The sequence below is a fragment of the Panthera uncia genome, chromosome D2, assembly GCF_023721935.1.
Source record: "Panthera uncia isolate 11264 chromosome D2, Puncia_PCG_1.0, whole genome shotgun sequence".
NCBI lineage: Eukaryota > Metazoa > Chordata > Mammalia > Carnivora > Felidae > Panthera > Panthera uncia.
In genome coordinates, this window is record NC_064818.1 from 74,640,243 (window position 1) to 74,654,946 (window position 14,704).

Consider the following 14,704-nt stretch of genomic DNA (forward strand, 5'->3'; position numbering starts at 1 on the left):
TTCAGCCCCTGATCACAAAGGAGCTTCTGTGAGGGTACTGACTGCAGCGTTATTTGTCGTGAGAGTTTGGAGGCAGTCTGGGTATCCTTTGCTGAAAGGATATTAGATTGAATGCATTAGAATAGGTGGGAATGCAAAAGAATAAGTAAATAAAATCAGAGCTTTGAGGTGGATCTGTGGATGACAGTGGGCCATGATTGGAGGAACACGAATCTCACCCTGTGCACCTGCAGGGGAGAGGTAGAAGTAGGGAAGAGGAAATCTCATAATTATATTTATTATTTTCATTTTGTAAGAAAAAGAAAGCACCAAAAAGTTAGACCTTTTGGAACTTTGCCATTAAACTCTTCTACCTTAAGCTCTCATTAAAGATTAGAGGGAGAAGGAGGTAAGAGGTAGACTATTAAAATCTGCCTTAAGCACTAATTAAAATGCATTCATTCAACCTTTGTGTAAACAGATAAAACCTCAGAACAAATTGTGAATTCATGTGCAGTAATAAGAAGTGATGCCAGGCAGTGGCGAGCATGCCCAGCTGTTCTGGAAGGATTCTTTGACTGAAGTAAACTCAGCATTTCCAGGTGTGCCTGTCTTTGCTTCCCAGGAGTGGTCACCATCTCACAACTTGAAGAGCCTGAGAAAGAAACAGTTGGCCACCCGAGAGGCCATGGCCCGCCAGACTGTGGTCTCAGATACAGAGCTGAGTGTCGTCGAATCGTCCGTGATCAGGTGCGGTGTGCTGTTTCCTGCCTTGGTCATTTGGGATACCAGTGTCATGCTCGGGAATTTGACAAGTGTCACCCAAAGGCATCTCTAGCAGCAAGGTGCAGTCTGCTTTTGAACATACTTTGTTGTGCTTCGGTGCATACCTGGAAGACTGAAGTGAATTCTATTATTTCATTTCTTAGTGCGGTCAATAACGTACCCAGTAAATTCCACATGTCGTCATCCATTAGCGAATGTGTTCCATAAACTTCAGCTGCTGAAATTCAGATGAGTGTAGCATGAACATCTAGATACATCATATTTTCATTTTATGTACACCAAAGAAAATACAGAGAGAATTCTAGATTTATGGACTGTCCCCATCCCCATTCCCATCAATTTTACAAATAAAAAACTTCAGAAAGAATGATGGGTCGAGGTAAGGCCTCTCTTCTGCTGAGGAGTGTTCTGCAGCAGAAATGGTGAAGAAGTTCCTTGTGTGAGGTCTAGATGACCGCATGCCTCTGAGGGGGGTAAGTGTTCTCTCATAGTGTGACCAGTTGGGAGTCATTTGTGTTTTGTTGTTGTTCTGGGTTGTTTTTTTTTTTTTAAGAGAGAGTAAGCCTGTGAGTGTGGGGGAGGGGCAGAGGGAGAGGGAGAGAAGCTTAAGCAGAGAGCCCAAAGCAGGGCTCAGTCCCACAACCCTGGGATCATGACCTGAGCTGAAATCAGGAGCTACCCAGGCGCCCCTAATTTGTGTTTTCTATATTAGTAGCTGGGCAAAGATCCGTTTCAGCCTTTTGTTTTGTTTTTTTGTTTCTTGTGATTTGTTTGTTTCTTTGAAATCATTTTGGACCTCTTGTTAATGCATCTATATTTTGGGCAAGTTAATTAACTGTCACTCTAGGGAAAAGAAATACCTTTATCTTCTCTCTATTCCAAAGCTTGTTGCAGGAGGCAGAAAGTAAATCTGAACTCAGCCAGAACATCTCTGCCCGAGAACATTTTGTGTTTACTGATAATGACGGCCAAGTTTATCATCTCACGGTTGAAGGAAACTCCGTGAAAGACAGTGCTCGGATTCCACCGGACGTGAGTCCAACTCCTGGTTAAATCTTCATTGAGAGTTCTGATCAAAGATTCTGTTGATTCCATATCCAGGGAAGCCATAGTTAAGTTGTGAAACTGTTTCAGAAAAGTTTAATGTAAATAATAAACTTCACTATTTAAGGAGATACTATCATTGATAATAAACTTGTCCCATACTGCTAGAGAATAACATTGTAACTACTTAGCGTAAATACTTACTACGTGTTACTTACTTTTTATCCCTTTAATAATCCATGAGGAATTATTTCCATTTTATCTGTGACAAAACTGAGGGAGAACAAGTGACTTTCCCAACATTACCCAGCTTAGCGACATGGCAGTTCTAAACTCAGGTCTGTCGTCTGACTCCAGTGTCTCTCCTCTTTCCATTTCAGGCATTACCCTGAAGGATTTGACTTACAGTCTAGCATTATTTTGGGGTAATAGTAATCAGGTTGTAAGTGCAATAGTATTATTAATATTTACTAACTTATGTGTATCCTTCTATGACCTTGTGAGATCCCCAGAGGTTCTGTAGTTCACAGTTTATGTCCACGTGCATCTCAGAGGTTGTTCTTAATGAAGAGATTAAGAAGATGTTTTTGTTAACTAATACTATTATAATGCTTAAGTGGAGGGATGAGACGATGGCATAAAATACATCTATTCATTTAAAATTGTTGTCTAAAAATGTAATGTTTTAGTTGAATGCCAGCCCTCGTATTTTGCAGGTGACTCAGAGTCTCATGGGTTGTAGTCAGGATGGCGGCCTGGGTGCAAGGTCCATTTCCAGATGGCTAACTCGCAGGGCCATTGCAAAATAATGCAGGCTGTTGACGAGTGGCCTCTGTTCCTCCTCACGTGGCCCTCTCCAGAGGGTCGAGTGCCTTCCTCCAGAGCGAGTGATCCAAGAGAGAACACGGAGAAAGCTGCAGTGTTTAGGACCTCGGGCGATCACACTCCATCATTTCCTCAGTGTGCTGTTGGTTCACGGGGCAGTCCTGTTCATCGTGGGAGGTGACTGCCAAGGGACATGAGTCCTCAAGGCCGGATTAGTGGGACCTCTTAGAGGCTGCTGCCACATCTTCCTTGTAAACAACAGAAGAGTTGAGGCCAAACAACCTTCTCTCCTAGAAATGGAAACTAACATGTGAAAGTACTTTTCAAACCAGTTTCATTTTTACTGTTCTATAGAACAGGTCATACCTGAGACTTAGTAATGCCTATTTTGACCTTTTTCCAATTGTCACTAGTTTGAAAGGATGGAGGTGGTAATGAGAGTGTGAAAGATTGATATTTGGTAGTCCTAACAGAAAGGTAACTTACTTTAAGCGTATAGAATGAAAGACCACTAAGGGGTACAGACGGAAGACTTGCAGTGCCCTGTGGCCGTCCCGTGGAATCTGTTTGCTGTCTTAGAAAATAGAAGGTTCCTCCTCCGGAAGCCCAGAGAAGCCCCATCTCAGCACTTCTAGAGCCACTCGCAGGCAGTTCCGTCTGCTGCTAATCTGCTCCACGCTTGCGATGAGGATATAGAAACGATCCAGTAATTGAGATGCCAGTTCCTCCTTACCCCAGAAAAAGTTGAAAACTTTTGGACATTAGACCCAAGTTTCCCTCTTAAAAGTATTCCTTTCAGGATGATAATTGTGCCTCAGGACTTGTAAGATTCTGTCTCCTTTTGTGGAGGTCTAAAGTAAGGCTATAGCGAGTCTCCATCTGCCTGCCAGAGCCTTCTATTCCATGGCTAGAAGCCACTTTCTCATGGAATGACCAGCCTCCGGTGAAATGAGTATGTAGTTTAGAGCAGGTTAGAGCAGTTAGGGAAAGGGATTTGAGCATCTTCTCAATAATACACGAGGAATTGGCTCATCATTTTTATTCTCTGGAATTTAAATATTTTCTAGGGACTAATATAGAATTTAGGCAGGGTTTTGTTTGCTTGTCTTAATCCAATATTTATTACCTTCCTCCCAAATGTGAAGTATTAAACACTTGCTTTGAGTTGGCCCCAGAACTATAGTGTATATACAGACGGTAAAAAGAAAAGGAAAGTTTGGCGTATTTTAAATTCTGGAGTGTCTGTAGTTGATTGCCTTTATTCACAAAACTGGAACAGTGGGAGAGAATGAGTGTCCCTGCTTTGTGGCCAGCCTTACTTCTGATCTTTGGAACATCATATTTTATATACAGGAACATAACAGTGTCAACTAATAATACTCTGTTGAGTTTTAATCTTACATTTAGTTCTCTCAGGATTATTTGGAGCCACAAAGCAGCTTTATGCCGCATCCTCTGAAAGCACCTTGGTATTCCATGTGGCTCGTATCCCACCAACAAACTCTTAGGTAGAAAGATCTGGATTGTTTAATTATATGGTTGTATTAATATCTTCACTTATAATTCTAATTTGATTTCAGAGCTTAAATTTTAAACTTTTACGTTTTAATTTTTAGAGTTTAGGAAGTAAAGTTATAAAATGTGAAAGTTTTTAAAACTAAATAGTAAAGGCAAATTCTTTTTTTTTTTTTTTAAAGTTATTTATTTTTGAGAGACAGCATGGGGGAGAGGCAGAGAGAGAGAGAAAGAGAGAGAGAGAGAGAGAGAGAAAGAGAATCCCAAGCAGGCTCTACACTGCTACCGTGGAGCCCGATGTGGGGTTCAAATTCATGAACCGTGAGATCACGACCTGAAGCTGAAATCAGGAGTTAGACACTTAATCAACTAAGATAGCCAGGTGCCCCTAAAGGCAAATTCTTAATTAAAAATTGTTTAATAAGACCTTGGAGTGTTGCTTCATACTATATAGAATTCTGTTTATTTAACATACCTTTCTAAGTTTTTTATTATTGAATTCTTTGAAATACTTTTTTTTTTTAAAGTACGCTCCATGCCCAGTATGGAGTCTAATGCAGGGCTTGAACTCACGACCCTGAGATCAAGACCTGAGCTGAGATCAAGAGCTGGATGCCTAACCGGCTGATTCACCCAGGCGTCCCTAAAATAATTCATTTTTAATCCAGTCTTTTTCTTTTATTTCTTGACTACCACTAGGATTTATGCAGTATTTGACATGTGGGCCAGTCTATTAGTAGTCAATTTGGCAAACCTTGAGCTTTCTACTTCCTACTATGGATAGCATGAGAACTAAGCATGTGGATTTTTATTTTTATTTTGTTTTATAGCTGTAAAAGCAGATTTAATAAGTGGAGAAATAAATAAGCAATAATATGGTTTAATAGTAGCATGTATTGACTGCTGTGTAGTGGGCATTGTTTTGAGCCCTTTCCTGTAGAAATTCATTAATAGTAAGAGGAACTCCTCAAGTTTCATGAGCTTAACCTACTTGATCCATAATAAATCCAAGAGGCAGGAAGATTAAGTGAATGCGCCCCAAAGCACACAACAGATTTGAGTGATAAAGCTCAGATCCAAGCCCAGGCAGCTAGGACTCCTAGGGTCTCTGTCACACTGCCTCTGTGCGTCTGTTAGAGCAGTAGCCTCCTTTCTCCCCCGCCTGGGAGTTACTACAATAGTGTTACCTTCTTATATTTGAGTTTCCATGTGTACCTTCTTTGCAAAGCTTTCTGTGAATTCAGATTGTGCAGACGCCTTTAATCTACAGTGTCTTTTTACCTTCATTATTCCTGAAGGTAACCGTGAAACTCTGGGTCCCCTTTTCAGTAGAAAAACTGCACAATCCGTTATGAAACAGCTTTGAGTAGTTTCCTGTGGAATAGATTGGTTTATCCTTTTGCAGTGAATGATAAGTTGGAGACAAGAGCTCTCTGGAAAAGGTTTTCTTCCTTCTCTTTATTTCTTTTAATTTGCTTTCTATGAGGTATTTCTTCCTTAAAAGATATCTTTTCTCTATAAATTTAGTTCGGATAACTTAATGTCTGTCAAATTGAAATCTCCTGTTTCTTCATCGTTGAAATTGATGAACTAGGTGGGTGGCACTTTTAGTGTCCGAAGTCTGTTAGTATTTGATGGCATTCATACTAAAGCAAAACCGTTTATAGTGAAGTTTTAATTAAAATACCTGTATTATTTTATCACATTAGGTAAAAATATTTCTCTGTTTTGATGGCTCTTACGTAGTGAAAACCATGTGTATTTGTTGCTGTTGTTTTCTAGGGAAGTATGGGTAGTATTACCTGCATCGCTTGGAAAGGTGACACATTAGTTCTTGGAGATATGGATGGAAATTTAAATTTTTGGGACTTGAAAGGCAGAGTATCCAGGTATGATTTAAGAATGCAATATTACTTGATTAAAAAAAAAAAAGTAGCTTCTTGTTACATTTCCTTCGGAGGCTTGTGACATGGTAAGTAGAATCCTTAACCATGACCCAGTGTCGCTTGCACCCTTGGGTCTCTTGTCACTGAACTTGGGAGGAAGGGCCTTGAGCCAAGCTCTGGGTCATTCATCGGAGACATTTAGTGTGCAGGCAGAAGTGCTTGCTGAGACATTATTCCAGTTGTTGTGAAAAGGCAGACCCTTTCCGTCAGATGGGACCCCTGTCCCAGAAAGCAAAGTGGTTCTCGCGTCACCAGACCTTGTCAAAAACAGACCTAGAAAGAGTCATTGGACATAGTTTCTGGTGACGAGATCTTACCCTGCTTCATACTGGCATTTTGTTTTTGTGTGTCCTCAGAGGAATACCTACACACCGCAGCTGGGTGAGGAAGATTCGTTTTGCCCCTGGTAAAGGAAACCAAAAACTAATAGCAATGTACAGCGACGGTGCGGAAGTGTGGGACACGAAAGAGGTGGGCTCAGCCCCGGGAGGGGCCCTCCAACCAAGCTGTATACAGGAGCTGTATTCTTCTCCCTCCTTCTGATGTAGAAATGAAGCCTGTGTAATGGGTTGAGCAAGCTTCTCAAAACCATTTTCTCGCTTTTAATGGTATCACTGTCTTTGGAATCTTTAAAATCCAACCTACATGTGGAAAGGAGATTGCCAAAGACTGTTCGGTTTTAACTCGCGCTGGTCTTTGCCACAGGCACCGTCTGTGATGAACATCTTCCTTTTCTTTCTGAAAATGACAACCAAATTCACTCTTGTAGGTTCAGATGGTGAGCAGTTTAAGAAGCGGAAGAAACGTGACCTTTCGGATATTGGATGTGGACTGGTGTACTTCAGATAAAGTGATCTTGGCATCAGATGATGGGTGTATCCGAGTCCTGGAGATGTCTATGAAGTCCACGTGTTTCAGAATGGATGAACAAGAGTTAACCGGTATGGGACGCCAGTGAAAGTGTGTGTGTGACACCTGTCTTTATTTCGTCCAGGCTGCTCTCTTCCAAAGACAGAGCTGCCTGTGTTTCATTTCGGTCTTGCTTTCTAACCATCTGAGTTTAAGGAAATATATTAACTTCAAGCTTGAGTGCGCTGGACTCTGTAACTGCAGATGCCAGTCATTCTCCGCCTCTGGTTTGGCAAGTGCCCCTTCTTTGACCCTTTGCAGAGTGCTTTGTCAAAAGATCAAAGATGTCTACGTAAAAATGATACACTTAGAATTCAGGAGAACTCATCAGAGGAGGTGAATCTAGTGGTTAGGTGCTGCTGGCTTTTTCCTAATGAGCTTGATCTCTTTTGCAAGCATATATCACTGGGGTCGCCTGGCTGGCTCAGTAGGTAGAACATGTGACTCTTAATCTCACAAGTTGGAGCCCATGTTGGGCAGAGAGAGACAGAGAGAGGGAGGGAGGGAGAGAGAGAGAGAGAGAGAGAAAGAAAGAAAAAAGAAAAGAAAGAAAGAAAGAAAGAAAGAAAGAGAAAGAAAGAAGGGAGGGAGGGAGGAGGGAAGGGAGAAAGAAGGAAGGAAGGAAGGAAGGAAGGAAGGAAAGGAAGGAAGGAAGGGAGAAAACAAACCATGTTAGAAAAGAAAGGGGCGAGCATGTATCATAGAAAAGGTACTTTGGTAAGGACAGACAGTGTTCTGTCATGAATTTTGATACCTATCTTAAGATAGGTTAAATGGCCAGTCAAAATAAAATTAGATGATTGCTCTATCATACCTATTTTTAGATTGTTTTTATCAGAATGAAGAATATTTTAGTAACTATAACCTCTGTGACTTTGAAAAAAGAGTGGGATTGTTGGTTTGAAAGGCAGCTTGTGTCCAATGAAATACAGCGTTCATCCTTGGAATGTGCTTTTGGAGGGAGACAGACCTTCTGATCCTAATTGGAGCGAAGCAGGAAACTTCCTGCATTAAGTATTCTCCAGGCATCCCTGCGGTGTGCACTCCAAGCTGCTGATCTGTAGAACATTTCCTAAGAGACTTGTTTGGTCACTTGCTGAGTTTCAGCCTAGAACTGGCAGCTCTGGGAACTGTCTGTACCTCTGGAAGGTCAGTCTTTGGCACATTCAGAGACAGTGTTTTGAAACCTGCCCTTGGACCTTGCGTTCCTGCTTGAGGTGCTCCCAGCGTGCTGCGGATGCTGGCCGGGCTCCCTTGAAGTTCTGTTAGGTGTGCTTTGTTTTTGTCGCTTCCCCACCCCTGCCAGTGGATTTGGTACCGTCGCTTCCTCCTGTGTGACTGTGATGGCCACCTGCTGAAGCCAGGGGTTGAGGATTGCATGCCCGCATCTGTCCTTGAGACGTTTGCCAGCTCCGCAGAGGGGCGGCCATCCCCTCCTTCCTTCCGTAACACACCTCAAGTTCTTGCGGAAATCGAGGGAACTTCAAGATGGTTTTCTTTCTAATTTAGTTACTAGTTGTAGGTTAAAGAGGTGCGCTAGTATAATCCAAATGTTTGAAAACTTTTCAGTCACAATTAATTTAAAATTCGAGTCTACCAAAGCCAAGGTAGCTCTTTCTTAAATTAAAGTGACTACAGAATCGGAGCCCATCGTTAAATCATTCCTATCCAATCTCTAGTGATGTACCCTCAGCCAGAAAGGGAAAGTCTTTAAAATAGTAATGGGGAAAGGTCAATATTGACCTTTAAACAACATTCGATACCCATTAAAGAATCAAAACTGGTGGCAGTGTAAATATGGAGTTAGCAAGAAGAGGTCTCTGTGTTTACCTCCAGATACATGCTGATATGGTCTGGGAAAATTATGTTTAATATATTCTTATTCTGGGGAATTAGACAGTTTGGGCTTCTTAATATGGGATGAAAAATCATTTTAGGTCATATGCAGTGATATACTTAATAAATTTTCTTTAATTCTCCTTAATAACAAGTAGAGAATATCCTACTGGTTCAGGTTTGTCGGTTTTCTTAGAACAGCTTAGAAAGTCCTCTCCCCCTGTCCCCCCGTTTACATTTGTCTCAGCCCTCCCCACCTCAATAAGCGAGAAGGTCTGACAAACATCGAAGACGAGGGGCCCTGTTTTTGAGTTGGAGAACCTTTGCTGCCTTATTTATCAGGGTCATAAAATGGCATTAAAAAAAAAAAATCATAAGACTTTTTTTTAGCGGCGTCAAGAAGGAATCCAAGAGTGTGGGACTTGTTTAATGACATTCCAGTTGGATGCAGTTTCCACACACCCTGAAAGGCGTCGGCGTGGTGTTAGAGACCACAGTCTGGTTCCTCCCGGCTGCTCGGGCCACTGCTGGACGCTGGACGACACGCTTTTCCCCGAGGGAGCACACATAGAAGGAGGCTTTCTGCAGTCAGATTTATGCCCAAACCCTGCCTCTTCGTCTGCCTCTGCTTTCCAGTCATTTCCAGTGGTTTTCTTTTGGGGTATTTGGAAATGTGTCACGACTTGCGGGGGCAGGGGGGAGGTCTGGGGTTACTGAACAGCATGCAGTGCATGGAACAGTCTGGACGATGAAGAATGGTCCCGCCCAAAATGTCAGTAGTGTTTCTTGTGTCCCTTCTTCCCCCCCTCATTGCGTCATAGTGAAAAAGTCACCAGGGCAGGGTCCTCTCCTTCCCAGACCGCCTGCACGCCTTGCCATTTGCCACCTCCGCTTGGCGGGGGAGCGATCTTCCTCCTGCTTTTCTTCTCAGCTCTTCAGTGTTTTCTGCACCGCTGTCACACAGGCAGCCAAGAGTCTGGGCGTGCTTCTGTTTGACACCCCGATAGCTGTAGCCCAGACCAAGCAGAACGTGTGAGGGAGAGTATCTGTGCCGCGAGCCGCCTTTTCATTCTACACTGTCATTTCTAGACGTGAACGAGCTCTTGTAGCTGACTTTCTCTAGCTGCGAGATGGTCACCCGTTGTGTTCTCATGGCTGATCTTTGCCCTTGAGAAGAAAGGTAGGAGGGAATGGAGTTCACTTGCAATTTGTTCACCCCCATTGGGATGCCATCAGCAATGTTTCGTTTCGGAGAAATGACACATTTTTTTTTTTTTTTTTTTTTTAATTTGAAGTTTTTTTTTTTTTTTTTTTAATTTTTTTTTTTTCCAACGTTTTTTATTTATTTTTGGGACAGAGAGAGACAGAGCATGAATGGGGGAGGGTCAGAGAGAGAGGGAGACACAGAATCGGAAACAGGCTCCAGGCTCCGAGCCGTCAGCCCAGAGCCTGACGCGGGGCTCGAACTCACGGACCGCGAGATCGTGACCTGGCTAAAGTCGGACGCTTAACCGACTGCGCCACCCAGGCGCCCCATGACACATTTGTTTTTAAAAATCAGACGTTTCCCTCCGTTTGCCCTGGCTTGGTAAAGGTTGTCTTGCTCACATTATGTAAAAACTGTGGAGTGCTGCTTTTTAAGAATATTCTCTTGTGTCTTTTCATTGTCCATTGATTAAGAAACTACCACTTAACCTGGAAACTTCCTCTGTTTCCAAGCTTAATTTGTACTGTTAAGTCTTTGTGTCCTCACATGGACTATTTCCAAACATTTTGTAACCTAATGCCAGCAGCCACTACCGTCTGAAAGTGGCAGGGGCCGACTTGAGAGCTGGAGGATTACGTGGTTGTCTAGTAAGGGTGAGTAGAGAGAGAGTGTGCTAATAAGTTAACCCACGCTCGTCTCTTCCGGTGCTGGTTTTAATGGTTCTGTAGGTATGTAGGTGAGTCTCACTCTTACCAGGTACATTCCTCTCTTAATAACCTGGGTGTACAAGATAGATTTTACCGAATGGAAAAATTTTAAAAACTTCATAGCAACAGAAACTATCAGCAAAGCAAAATACAAATGATAACCTGGGAGAAGGTATTTCTAGAAGTTATTTCCAAGTCCTTAATAGACTATCCACAGAGAAGAAAATATATATATACCAATGGCCCTTAAATATATGAAAAGATGCTCAACTTTATTCCTAATAAGAAACATACAGATTAAAATTACACTAAGAATCTGCTTCTCAACTGTCAGATCAATAAAAATTGAGAGCTTGAAAACATGCCCTTGCAGATCTGAGGAAACCAGTAACTCGTGCAGTACTCACGGAGCACTCCCCGGAGGAGGGGATTGGGCAGTAGTTCACAAAAGTGCACGTATGTTTACCTTTTTACTCAGCAGTTCCACTACTAACGATTTACCCGGACATGTCCATCCATACATGTGACCATAGCAAAATTCTGGAGAGAATAAATTTGGGAATATGTGCACAATGGGATAGTCTAGCAGTAACTTGAATGAGGGCTGTCTCTGTGAACTGATGTGGAGTGATAGGGGATGGGTAGGTGAGCAATGCCAGGGTAACGGTGTGTGCGGTCTGCTTCTGCACTTGCTTCTTTTACAGAAATAACAGCAACGCAGAATAATCCAAGATCTAAAGAACACGATTAGTAAAAGGAGTCATAGGAGGTAGATGGAAAGATGGAGAGAATCGGGATGGGTGAGACTTCAGTGAATAGACTAATATCATATAGTTTCAAGTTCGGAATCACGTAAATGTTGTGCATACTCAGAAAATACAAGTGACCCTTGAACAGCATGGGGCTTAGGGCTGTCGGCCCCCCGTGCAGTTGAAAATCCAAGTATAATTTTTCACTCCCCAGAAACTTTCCTGATAGCCTGCTGTTGCCAGAATCCTTACCAATGACCTAAACAGTCGATTAACACATACTTTGTATGTTATATGTATTATATGTGTATTCTTATAATAAAGTAAGCTAGAGAAAGGAAAATGTTATTAAGAAAATCACAGGAGATTTTCATGAAATCATAATTTTGTCAACTCATGAGAGAAAACACATTTGCAGTATGGTGCTGTATTTATTGAAAAAAATTCACCTGTAAGTGGACCCGTGTGGTTCAAACCCATGCTGTTCAGAGGTCAACCATAAAATGAAAACAAGGGTGAAAGAAAAAGCAAACTCTGGAATTGAACACAAACCATTCAACCAAACCATATGACAAATTGGTAAGAATAGTTCAAATAACTGAAAGCCAGAAGTCTCCCGGTGCACCGTAGTGGTTCATACTGGGGACAAAGAGCCGCAAAGGAATTTGCCCTGGGTGGTGGCACCAGTCCACTCGTTGACAGTGGCACTAGTCATTCTGAAACTGTTTTGTGTATATTATCAGCTGGAACAGGCCAGTAAATGCAGTTTAGGGGAACCAGGGTTCCTATTGAGGGAAAAGGGAGATACAGACACGGAATGGGGGGTGCGGAGGAAGAACCCTCCAGGAGTGGATCTGCATTGGAGATACCAGTATAAATTCGTGACTTTTTTCTTTTTTTAATGTGATTTCCTTAATTTTAATGTTATTTCCTTATTTCCTCATATCCTGGTTCTGTATACTGATCTCACACCTAGAAGCAATGACATTTAGATGGCAATGAGCATTCCTTGCACCCAGATTTGATTTATAAATTCCATTTCCCAACTAAAAAGAACCAGGGCTCCTTGGACAGTTTATTCCAGGACAGAGGCAAGAAAGTTACATGATGAGTCTGGGACATTGTATGTTGCCAGAAACTAAGGAAGGAATTGAAAGACTAATGAGAACCTGTCATAAAGATGTAAAAACTAGCATTTAGGGGCTTCCGCTACCAAATCTGGGGCCGTCTGAACATTGCAAAGAATAACAGCTGTATTGATTTTTTTTTTAATCCGTTATTTCCTAGTAATATTCAAAGAAAAAGAGGAACAGGTGTGGGCAAGAAGAGAAGGCTTCTATTTGTAGAAGAATGCTGGTTGATAAATGGAAACAGAATGATGGAACTAGAAAATCACCAATTTCCCTTCCTAATGTATAGTTGGCTCAAGCCAGGGTCATCAGTGGGTGTCAGACCACTGGGTGGAAGGGAATGGGAAATTCGGTCTCACAGTATCTCCCCATGCTGCACCCCACCCGCCATGTTACCTACTAATTGTAAAGAGGAAACTGTGCCTTGACTATGACAGAGCCCATGAGTTCCCCTTAACTAGATGATCAGATTCATTGTTAACAGGAGGCCAGCTGACATGCTCCCTCCAATGGAATGTGGTGGGAAGTATGCAACATCCCTTGTATCCTTTTCTTGCCGAAAATGTTTGACCAGAGTTTGAGGCTCAGAAAACACACAAGTCACAATGGAGACCAGTTCCTAAGACAATGAATGGGCCAGGACTTTTCCAAAATGAAAACATTGTGTAAGACCAAAAACAAAAAGGTGAGAAGACTGTTCTAGATTAGGGGAGACTCAGGAGACATGAGAAGCCAGTGCAGGCAGGAGCCTTGGATGGATGCTGGGCTTCCGACAAGGAATATACCTGTCAGGATAAGGAAGTAACAGAGGTCCTCTGAATATGGACTGCAGTTTAAGTGATTTTAATGAGTCAATATTAAAACTCTTGGGTTTGAAAAAAAGTAGTATTACAAATATTTCTGACCAGAGGCTCCTGGGTGGCTCAGTTGGTTAAGTGTCCGACTCTTGACTTCGGCTCAGGTTGTGATCTCACAGTTGTGAATCTGAGCCCCGCGTGGGGCTCTACGCTAACAGCATGGAGCCTGCTTGGGATTCTGTCTCCCTCTCCCGCTGCCCCTCTCCCGTTTGCTCTTTCTCTCTCTCTCAAAATAAATAAAAATAAACTTAAAAAAATTTTTATAAAGAAATATTTCTGACCATGTTCTGACTTTGAAAAGTCCACACAAGATATTTTATCTATGATTTAATTCTTAGCTAACAACATAGAATGAAGTTTTCTAAAGCAGTACTAGTAGAAATGTAATGTGAGCCCCATATGTTAGTTTACATTTTCTGGTACCCACTTTAACAAAAGTAAAAAGAAACAGATAAAATTAATTTTAATAAAAATTTTATTTAACCTAGCATATCCAAAATTTTTTCAGCATATAGTCAGTATTAAAAATTACTGATGAGGGGCGCCTGGGTGGCTCGGTCGGTTAAGCGTCGGACTTTGGCTCAGGTCATGATCTTGCGGTCCGTGAGTTCTAGCCCCGCGTCGGGCTCTGTGCTGACCGCTCAGAGCCTGGAGCCTGTTTCAGATTCTGTGTCTCCCTCTCTCTCTGCCCCTCCTGTTCATGCTCTGTCTCTCTCTGTCTCAAAAATAAATAAATGTTAGGGGCACCTGGGTGGCTCGGTTGGTTGAGCGTCCGACTTCGGCTCAGGTCATGATCTCACGGTCCATGGGTTCGAGCCCCGTGTCAGGCTCTGTGCTGACAGCTCAGAGCCTGGAGCCTGTTTCAGATTCTGTGTCTCCCTCTCTCTCTGCCCCTCCCCTGTTCATGCTCTGTTTTCTGTCTCAAAAATAAATAAACATTAAAAAAATTTAAAAAAATAAATAAATGAATAAATAAATAAATGTTAAAAAAATTTTTTTTAAAAATTACTGATGAGATATTTCACATTTTTGAGTGCTCAGTTTTCAAAATCCAGTGTATATTTTACATTAGAACTTATCTTAATTCAGGACAAATTTTCAGCAGAAATACTTAAGCTGTTTTTAGATTCTATAAAATTTACAACTGAAAAAGTGGCCACGAAGCTATTCATCTTCTTCCTAATAGATTTAAAAGTTATCCGATGACCGAATCA

At 41.9% G+C, this 14,704-nt stretch overlaps 1 protein-coding gene across 2 annotated transcripts in view; it reads left to right on the forward strand.

Moving 5' to 3' along the window:
• WDR11 (WD repeat domain 11) overlaps positions 1–14,704 on the forward strand; it is a 67,692-nt gene that overhangs the window by 42,926 nt on the left and 10,062 nt on the right. For both annotated transcript variants that reach the window (XM_049645848.1, XM_049645849.1), the window contains exons 15-19: positions 605–729; positions 1,650–1,797; positions 5,932–6,038; positions 6,452–6,566; positions 6,865–7,036. In XM_049645848.1, the coding sequence (XP_049501805.1) occupies positions 605–729; positions 1,650–1,797; positions 5,932–6,038; positions 6,452–6,566; positions 6,865–7,036 (667 nt within the window). The remainder of the gene's footprint in view (positions 1–604; positions 730–1,649; positions 1,798–5,931; positions 6,039–6,451; positions 6,567–6,864; positions 7,037–14,704) is intronic.